The sequence below is a fragment of the Trichosurus vulpecula genome, chromosome 3 (assembly GCF_011100635.1).
Source record: "Trichosurus vulpecula isolate mTriVul1 chromosome 3, mTriVul1.pri, whole genome shotgun sequence".
Classification (NCBI taxonomy): domain Eukaryota; kingdom Metazoa; phylum Chordata; class Mammalia; order Diprotodontia; family Phalangeridae; genus Trichosurus; species Trichosurus vulpecula.
This window is the reverse complement of record NC_050575.1, coordinates 62,198,076-62,208,865: the sequence shown is the minus strand read 5'-3', so window position 1 is coordinate 62,208,865 and position 10,790 is coordinate 62,198,076. Positions and strand designations below refer to the sequence as shown.

General features: G+C 39.1%; 1 protein-coding gene across 1 annotated transcript; it reads right to left on the bottom strand.

Moving 5' to 3' along the window:
• Positions 1–3,235: 3,235 nt before the first annotated feature.
• Positions 3,236–3,780, bottom strand: LOC118844258 (60S ribosomal protein L12-like). Its single transcript, XM_036752112.1, has one exon. It carries the CDS (start codon positions 3,778–3,780, stop codon positions 3,283–3,285), a length of 498 nt encoding a protein of 165 aa, XP_036608007.1. The 3' UTR covers positions 3,236–3,282.
• Between the last annotated feature and the right edge of the window lie 7,010 nt (positions 3,781–10,790).

Here is a 10,790-nt window from a genome sequence, read left to right as displayed (position 1 = left end):
TTCAATAAAACAGAGGACTTTCAAGCTTTCTCAGTGAAAAGACCAGAACTGAATAGAAAATTTGACTTTCAAACACAAGAATCAAGAGAAGCATGAAAAGGTAATCAAGAAACGGAAATTGCAAGGGACTTACTAAAGTTGAACTGTTTTGTTTACATTCCTACATGGAAAGATGATGTGTATGATTCATGAGACCTCAGTATTAGGGTAGTTGAAGGGAATATGCATATATATATATATATGTTTATGTATATATGTAAGTGATTGTGTATGTATGTATCTATGTGTATATGTATGCATGTGTATGTAGGTATATATATATATGTGTGTGCTTTTATATATGGATATACATATATGTATATATATATATATATATATGTAAAAGAGAGAGAACAGGCACAGGGTGAGTTGAAGATGAAGGGAAGATATGTAAAAGAAATAAAATGAAATTAAGTGATGAGAGAGCAACATACTGAGAGAGGGAGATAGGGAGAGATAGAATGGGGTGGATTATCTCGCATAAAGGTGGCAAGAGGAAGCAGTTCTGTGGGAGGAGGGGAGAGGGCAAGTGAGGGGGGAATGAGTGAACCTTGCTCTCATCAGATTTGGCCTGAGGAGGGAATACCATACATACTCAGTTGGGTATCTTACCCCACAGGAAAGAAGAGGGAGGAAGAAAAAAATAAATAAAAGGGGGGGGATGATGGAGGGGAGGGCAGACGGGGGTGGAGGTAATCAAAACAAACACTTTCGAAAGGGGACAGGGTCAAGGGAGAAAATTCAATAAAGCGGGATGGGTTGGGAAGGAGCAAAATGTAGTTAGCCTTTCACAACATGAGTATTGTGGAAGGGTTATACATAATGATACATGCATGGCCTAGGTTGAAGTGCTCGACTTCTTAGGGAGGGTGGGTGGGAAGGGAAGAGGGGAGAGAAGTTGGAACTCAAAGTTTTAAAAACAGATGTTCAAAAACAAAAAAAAAAGTTTTTGCATGCAACTAAAAAATAAGATACACAGGCAATGGGGTGTAGAAATGTATCTTGCCCTACAAGAAAGGAAGGGAAAAGGGGATGAGAGGGGAGGGGGGTGATAGAGGGGAGGGCTGACTGGGGAACAGGGCAACCAGAATATATGCCATCTCGGAGTGGGGGGGAGGGTAGAAATGGGGAGAAAATTTGTAATTCAAACTGTTGTGAAAATCAATGCTGAAAACCAAATATGTTAAATAAATAAATTATTTTAAAAAAAATAAAAAAATAATAAAAAAAAATCTGCTTTCTTAATAAAGGAGCCACTGTTCACAGTGAGTTACATAATTTCAGAGCTGGAAAGAACTATTGGAGACACAGTCCAATACTCTTCATCCTATACATGAGGAAATTTAAACTGACCTACCCAAAATTGCACATCTAGTAGGGAGAGAAACAAGACTCAAACCTTGCAATAAAGTCTAATATTCTTTCACTTTTTATTTACATTTTTTATTTTATAATCTTTTATTTTTATTCCAAAATTCTAACTTGCATGTCTAGTTTTCTATCCACACTGATGGGAATTTTTTTTGCATTGTTTGGTAACTAAGAAAAGAAATTTGCACAGGTGTAATTAACTTGAGAAAAATCACCACCCATCCATTCGGGTGCCCAGTCTGAACACTCACTGATATGCTGATAAATGGGAATGTTAGGGCCCTCTACCAGGTGATGGCTACTGATTGACCATGGTGGCATTCTGAATGGGCTATCTAGCTTTGGAAGTGCCATCTTGCCACTCATTCTGCCTAATTGCTTTCTGGCACTAGAGCCCCAAGTTGTCCCTGCAGCTCATTAGAGTACAGAATGACAAGTCACTCACCTTCTCTTGGTTTCTGTGTCGTGATGACAAATGCTCTGGGCTTCTGGGGCACCTCTATGAATGGCCCGGAGGCTATAATAGCGTCTTCAGCACCATGGAGAGCAGAGGAGCACACCAGGGAGAGTTTCTCAATCAAACAGCTTATACTCAGAAAAGGCAAGAGAGGGAACTTACTCCACCTCAGCCCAGGGGGACAGCATCTCAACAGGGGAAGAAGATACATCAGAAAGGAAGCCACTGCAGGGGAGAAAGCAAAATTCTTTCAAGTGGCTAATGGGCTGGCTAACAGCTGTCAGGTTGACTGTTTGTTATAAGCCTACAGTATAAAGTTAGTACAGGCAGAGCAGGAATAGGTCAGTAACAACCTTGACCATCACTCTCCAGGCCAAACAACTGCCTCTTACACATGCCTTTTGAGACTGTATGACCCTCAGGGACAAATTTCAGAGTGCCCCGACAATTCTGTAATCCTTAGCATGTAACTACTTCTCTGTTCATGCAGAGAGAACACTGGGCACAATTTTAAGGCCAGCGAAGCCAATTTTTACTGCTTTAGCCTCATTTATCTCCTCCCTGGCTTTGAGTCCAGGGTCAGATGCTTATTAACTAGTTGCATAACCATGACCAAAGCTTGTCTAAGCTTCATATTCTTCATTTGTAAAATGTGGGTAAAAATAATTAGAACTTAATTCACAAAGTGGTTGTTAGGAACAAATAACGTAATAGATGTCAAATGCCTTGTTGAGGGGCTCAGTGCTTTCATATTGCTCCCCACTAAAAACACTGAGCATCTTCTGCTTCGGTGCCCACAAATCTACCCTGCTAGCACCTGAGACCCTGTTCTTTCCTACATGAGTGCTTACCTGATTTGATAAACTAACTCCAGCTAAGGCATCAAAAATTAATAATGATTTTTCTCCTCATCCTTTCCAAAAAGGATATTTTCATTTTAACAAAGGTCTTTTATGTTTCAGCTCAAAGGAGAGACCAATGTGGGAACCTTATGCTCCAAAGAAGACTCATCTTCAGAGACAAAATTTTGGGCAGAAGATCTCATACCCCTCAATTGTAGCCTGCATATTGCGTGACTCATTTAACCTAAGTATATGATGTGTTTATGTGTGTTATAATACATATATTATAGTATGTATTAGTATATACACATATATGATACATGCACATATATTTAAGGTATAAATGTGTGTACCATATATATGTTTATATGTATGTATGTGTATATACATATATGTGTATATATATACATATATATGTATATAAAATGTGTGTATGTGTGTGTGTATTTTCCCATGTATTGTATGATACATACATTTCTATATAGGCATGTAGGGAGAAATACGTGAATTTCTTTTTTTTTTGTCGTTGTTGTCAAATGTTAAATTTATTGCAAATAGTCTCCTTTGTAGCTTTTAACTTGTTGGGCAATCAACAGCACCACTATTGATGTCATCAATGACATCATGAGGGTGTTTGCCATCAATGTTGAAGCCCACAGACTGGGCTGTTCCAAGTATCTCTTTAATGGTTTCAGAGAGATCTCTTGCCAAAGATTGGTGCCTCATCTGTTGGGCAATGTTGACAATCTCATTGAAACTGATGTTTCCATTGTGTTTAATATTTTTCTGCTTCTTTCTGTCCCGAGGAGGTTCCTTTAGGGCTTTGATGATCAAGGCTGAGGCAGAAGGCACAACCTCAATCTGGGCCTGTCTGTTCTGAATGGTAAGTTTCACTGTGATTCTTAGCCCTTTCCAGTCACCAGTTGCTTTGGCAATATCATCACCAACCTTTTTGGGAGACAAACCCAAGGGACCAATTTTGGGGGCCAGAGCTGATGTGGCACCAACTTCACCACCTGTGTGCCTTAAAAACATGACTTTAATTTCATTAGGGTCAAACTTGGGTGGCATGGTGGCGATGAAGGTGGTGGCTTGGCCTAGAGGCTGCGAGGTGGCTGCCAGTGTGGGATGAACCTGGATTCGGGACGACCGAAAGAAGTTGCACCTTCACCACCACGAGCTGGGAGCCAAAAGGAAATACATGAATTTCTACAAGCATGGGTTAGAATCCTTATTTTGCTACTTTCTCCCTTGGAGATCTTAAAAAATAAAAAGCTTTCTATGACTGTATTTCTAATATAATACATGGATTGGATTATCTCTAAAGTTTTTTTTTCAGCTCTATAACATTACAAACTGAAATCTGCATAGGTTTAGAGAATTCTGAGGTTACGTTTTGCTAATTTCCCTTCCCTATGTTGTTCCAACATGCTTGAGACTGTGTGACTTGAAGACCTATGGCCTATATGGGCACAACTCAGCAAAGATTTTCTGTCTTTCCCTAAATTTTTTAGATTCTAGTAGGAGCTCATCAGATGTCACCAGAACTGCTAGCTCTTTCCACAGTGCCTTATCCTTCATAAAGAAAAGAAAACTCTTCCCAGGATTCCTCCTGGTTTCTCCAGGATCAGCTGTATTACTGTACTACATGTCTTAGGTGACCCATTCAGCTACAAAAACTATTATTTCGTGACTCATTGTGGTGGAGAATTGACCCTAGGTTCTCAAATGTTATGACAGGTGTACAAGCTCTGGTAGTTTCTATCACATTTTGAGGACTTCAGGTATCATCCCAGCAACAGACTCTGTCTGTTGCCTGAGGATCAGTCTAGCTAAGTACAGGAAACTCATCATCAGTAGGCCACAATAACATAGGAAAAATACAGAATGACCCTCAGATATTGACATGGACTATAGAGGTTTATCTGATATTAAGCAATTTTCACAATGGGGAAACAGAAAAGACCTAGAAAATCCTTCAGCCAGAAAGCACTTGGCCTTCTTTCTAAGTGTAGATGTAGCCACGAAGGACAACACTGGTTTGGAAGATAAACTCATTTACTTTTTAAAAAATCCTGTGCAAGAGGATGGTGAAAAATTATGAGCAACCTGGTCTCATTCCTGACACATATTTTTTATAATAAGCTTTTGTTTTCCATCAATGAAAGTGATACTGCCACAATATTTTCCTATGTTCTGCATGGGGAAGTAGAAATAGCACTAAAGAAAACAATGAAGAAAAACAGGCCTCAGGTAGATACCGAGGTGTTCCACATTGGAGATAACACAATTTCAAAGGCATTAAAGGATGGAAAGATGTTCAGTTGGAAGAGTGAGAACCATAGGTGCTTTAATTCCCCTAGAATGGATGCAACCACTGACCCATATGTCCACTTTCTCATCACTACCCAATAAATAGCCCACACATGGATAAAGAATATCACTGTTGACAACATAAGAAAGGAAGGGGTAAACTTTGGCAAACAATATTATTGCAGACCATATTTTCCAACTATACGATTGACTGAAAAGCTCATAGAATATGAGACCCTGCTGTGCTTGTTGTTTGTTGACTATAAAAATAAACTACTTGACTTAGTAGAGTAAAATGCAGCCTTCAAGGCTCTCTTCCAACAAGGTATCTCCCTCACATATGTTAATATCATACAGACATAGCAGAGATGACTGTTTAACAATCTTCTAGTTATTAACTTCAACAGAGAAATAAAACATGAAGAGATATGCTTACACACACACACACACAAATTACCACTTTCTTGGAGGAGGTCCACTGCAGAGAATAATTATAAGAGAAGTTCCTTATAGTTGATGAAGCCCTTCAGTCCTCTTAATTATGAATAACATTCAGTTCATTCTACCAACTCCCAGAACATCATAGAACTTTTTGAATGAGATCCATAAGCACTCAAAGGGACTCTGCCTAACTAAGCCCATAAGAAAAATCAAGTATGCAAAGAATGGGAAAAACTAAGTTAAGTAAAGAATGGCTATTATTGAAGCTATGAGAGAAAACTGGATGGATAGCCCAAATTTCTTCCATAGAAACTTCAGATTGAGAAGGAATTGCACCTAGCATTGAAGAGGTGGAAGAGTTTGGGTTTCCTCGTTTGGGGGAAATTGTACAACACTTTGAGTGTCTCTAAGCTGCTCCCTCAAACAAAATTCTGGATTTTAACACAAAGAGTCTTCTGTATATTGAATTATTTTAGAGGTAAAATAATATAAAAGATATCATCAAAGAGATAAATAAGTTAAAACAGCTTTACATCCTTTATATGACTTGATCTGTGCCATCTGTCATTGTCAATGTGACGCATACTATTTATGTCCAATATGTGTCTCTTCATTGTCCTTCAGGTGACTTGAAAGTTTGACTCCTTAGAGAGTATTGCATTTCATGATTCGTGAAAGAACATTGGTGTGACCAGAAAAAAAGATGAGCCAGTCATATAGTAAGATCAAGGGTTATATGGTAACAGAGAGACAGCCAATATGCTCCACAGGTGTCCCATAGGAGATCTCTTTGACCCAGCAATACTAGCACTAGGTCTATTTCCCAAGGTAATTAGGGAAAAGGGAAATGAATCTATATATTCCAAAATATTTATAGCACCTCTCTTTGTGGTAGCAAAGAATCAGAAATTGTGGGGATGCCTGTCAGTTGGGGAATGGCTGAACAAGTTGTGGTATATGATTGTGATGGAATATTACTGTGTCACAAGAAATGATGAACTTGATAATCTTAGAAAAACATGGATAATCGGTTCAGGGGGCGGAGCCAAGATGGCAGCTGGTAAGCAGGGACTAGAGGGAGTTCCGTACCCGAGTCCCTCCAAAACCCTATAAAAAATGGCTCTGAACCAATTCTAGGATGGCAGAACCCACAGAACAGCAGAGGGAAGCAGGGTTCCAGCCCAGGACAGCCTGGATGGTCTCTGGGTGAGACCTATTCCACACAGAGCTGGGAGCTGGGAGCTGGGAGCTGGGGATGGAGTGGAGCAGAGCCCAGCCTGAGCGGCGTGGACCAACAAGACCAGCAACTGGGCAGAGCATGCCCTAGAGCCCTGAATATGTGAGCTGTGGCAGTTACCAGACCCCTTGACCCACAAACACCAAAGACTGTGGAGAAGGTTAGTGGGAAAAGCTGCGGGAGTGGAAGGAGTTCGCGATTCAGCTTCCAGCCCCAGGGGCAGCGGAGGTGGGGCAGCTACAGCTGTTGTCACTTCCGGCTCCAGGCCCACCTGGTGGGAAGAATTAAGTGGCGGATCAAAGCAGGAGTGCAACAGCCTGCCGAAGATCTAAGCCCAGTCTGGACTGGGGGTACTTGGGGAAGGAGTAGTGCAGGTCTGACACAGCTGGCACCTCCCCCCCAAATGTGGAACATAGAACTCGTTACTCTACAAGCAGTCATACCCCACTGAAAAACTCAAGGGTCAAGTTAGTTGGTTGGGAAGGAATATGGCCAGGCAGTGAAAATGCCCCCAGATTCAGTCTCAGACTTTGGATTCTTTCTTTGGTGACAAAGAAGACGAAAACATACAGCCTAAAGAAGACAACAAAGTCATAGAGCCTACAACAAAAGCCTCCAAGAAAAACATGAACTGGCCCCAGGCCATAGAAGAACTCAAAAAGGAATTGGAAAAGCAAGTTAGAGAAGTAAAGGAAAAATTGGGAAGATAAGTGAGAAGGATGCGAGAAAACCATGAAAAACAAGTCAACGACTTGCTAAAGGAGACCCAAAAAAATACTGAAAAATACACTGAAGAAAACAACACCTTAAAAAACAGACTAACTCAAATGGCAAAAGAGCTCCAAAAAGCCAATGAGGAGAAGAATGCCTTGAAAGGCAGAATTAGCCAAATGGAAAAGGAGGTCCAAAAGACCACTGAAGAAAATACTACTTTAAAAATTAGATTGAAGCAAGTAGAAGCTAGTGACTTTATGAGAAATCAAGATATTATAAAACAGAACCAAAGGAATGAAAAAATGGAAGACAATGTGAAATATCTCCTTGGAAAAACCACTGACCTGGAAAATAGATCCAGTAGAGAGAATTTAAAAACTATTGGACTACCTGAAAGCCATGATCAAAAAAAGAACCTAGATATCGTCTTTCAAGAAATTATCAAGGAGAACTGCCCTGATATTCTAGAGCCACAGGGCAAAATAGAACTTGAAAGAATCCATCGATCGCCTCCTCAAATAGATCCCAAAAAGAAATCTCCTAGGAATATTGTCACCAAATTCCAGAGCTCCCAGATCAAGGAGAAAATACTGCAAGCAGCCAGAAAGAAACAATTTGAGTATTGTGGAAACCCAATCAGAATAACCCAAGATCTGGCAGCTTCTACATTAAGAGATCGAAGGGCTTGGAATGCGATATTCCGGAGGTCAATGGAGCTAGGATTAAAACCTAGAATCACCTACCCAGCAAAACTGAGTATCATGCTCCAAGGCAAAATATGGACTTTCAATAAAACAGAGGACTTTCAAGCTTTCTCAGTGAAAAGACCAGAACTGAATAGAAAATTTGACTTTCAAACACAAGAATCAAGAGAAGAATGAAAAGGTAATCAAGAAACGGAAATTGCAAGGGACTTACTAAAGTTGAACTGTTTTGTTTACATTCCTACATGGAAAGATGATGTGTATGATTCATGAGACCTCAGTATTAGGGTAGTTGAAGGGAATATGCGAATATATATATATATATATATATATATATAAATATATATGAATCTATATATTCCAAAATATTTATAGCACCTCTCTTTGTGGTAGCAAAGAATCAGAAATTGTGGGGATGCCTGTCAGTTGGGGAATGGCTGAACAAGTTGTGGTATATGTGTGGTATATGTGTGGTATATATGTGGTATATGTGGTATATATATATATATATATATATAAATATATATATATATATATGTATATGTTTATGTATATATATATGTTTATGTATATATATAAGTGAATGTGTATGTATGTATATATCTATGTGTATATGTATGTATGTGTATGTATGTGTATATGTATATATATGTTTATATATATATATATGTAAAAGAGAGAGAGCAGACACAGGGTGAGTTGAAGATGAAGGGAAGATATCTAAAAGAAATAAAATGAAATCAAGGGATGAGAGAGCAACATACTGAGAGACGGAGATAGGGAGAGATAGAATGGGGTGGATTATCTCGCATAAAGGTGGCAAGAGGAAGCAGTTCTGTGGGAGGAGGGGAGAGGGCAGGTGAGGGGGGAATGAGTGAACCTTGCTCTCATCAGATTTGGCCTGAGGAGGGAATACCATACATACTCAGTTGGGTATCTTACCCCACAGGAAAGAAGAGGGAGGAAGATTAAAAAAAATAAAAGGGGGGGGGATGATGGAGGGGAGGGCAGATGTGGGTGGAGGTAATCAAAACAAACACTTTGGAAAGGGGACAGGTCAAGCGAGAAAATTCAATAAAGCGGGATGGGTTGGGAAGGAGCAAAATGTAGTTAGCCTTTCACAACATGAGTATTGTGGAAGGGTTATACATAATGATACATGTGTGGCTTAGGTTGAATTGCTCGACTTCTTAGGGAGGGTGGGTGGGAAGGGAAGAGGGGAGAGAATTTGGAACTCAAAGTTTTAAAATCAGATGTTCAAAAACAAAAAAAGTTTTTGCATGCAACTAAAAAATAAGATACACAGGCAATGGGGCGTAGAAATTTATCTTGCCCTACAAGAAAGGAAGGGAAAAGGGGATGAGAGGGGAGGGGGGTGATAGAGGGGAGGGCTGACTGGGGAACAGGGCAACCAGAATATAAGCCATCTTGGAGTGGGGGGGAGTGTAGAAATGGGGAGAAAATTTGTAATTCAAACTGTTGTGAAAATCAATACTCAAAACCAAATATGTGAAATAAATAAATTTAAAAAAAAAAAAAGAAAAAAAAAGAAAAAAAAAAGAAAAACATGGATAGACTCCCATGGAATAATGAAAAGCAAAAAGAGTAGAACCACAATAATATTGTATATAATAACAGCAATATTGTTTTAAGAACAACTGAGTGACTAAGTCATTTTGACTATTATAAGTACCTAGATTAACTACAATAGACCTATGAAGGAAGATGCTATCTGCATCCAGACAAAGAACTTATAAATAAATGTAGAGAATGGTTACATATATATATATATTTGTATACATATATGTGTATACATATTTGTGTCTAACAGTAGCCATCTCTAGGAGGGGAAAAAGGAAGTTAAATGATAATTTTATTATATATTTTAAAGGAATAGCAAGCTGTACATAATAGACTTGCAGTTTCATGTGCAATCATTTTTTATTCTACTATGCTTTGGAAATGTTTGTATTATTAAGTTCAGAATAAAATAAATAATTTTTTTAAAAGGGAGATATAGAGGAAGGGCTTCATCTTATTGAGTAAACCTTTTGCAGAGAATATACAAAAGCATCAGTCAAGGGTTGAACAAGACAAGTTAGGGGACAGGAAAATGTAGTGAAAACATCACTGGACTATGAGTCAGAGGACATTAGACTCGACTCCCAGCCATGCCTCTCACTACCTGTGTGGCCAAGTCATTTGACTTTCCTAGGCTAATTCCCTCATCTGTTAAATAAGGGGTTTTGACAAGATGACTTTTAAGATTCCTCCCAATGCTAGAGCAATGTGGAAGTATGCCAAAAGAGTTATAAAAATGTGCATACTCTTTGACCCAACAATACCACTTCTGTTTACATTTTGCTTTTGAGCCTCCATTTTCAATTGGTTGATTTCGCCTCTCAGGGTGTCCTTTTCTCTCTCTAGATTCTGAATCTCCGTAGCCATTTCGCCAATCTTATTCTTTAGGGACTTGATTTCTTCAGTGGATTTTTTCTCCCTTTTTTCCATTTTTTCCATATTTTCTTTTAGCTCCCTAATTTGGTTTTTAAAATCCTCCTTTAGCTCTTCCAGCAGTGCTTTTTGGGCTGGAGACCAGTTCATATTAGCTTTTGAGGTATCTGATGTATCTACCGTGTCATTGCCGTCCTCCATATCAATATTTTGATCCT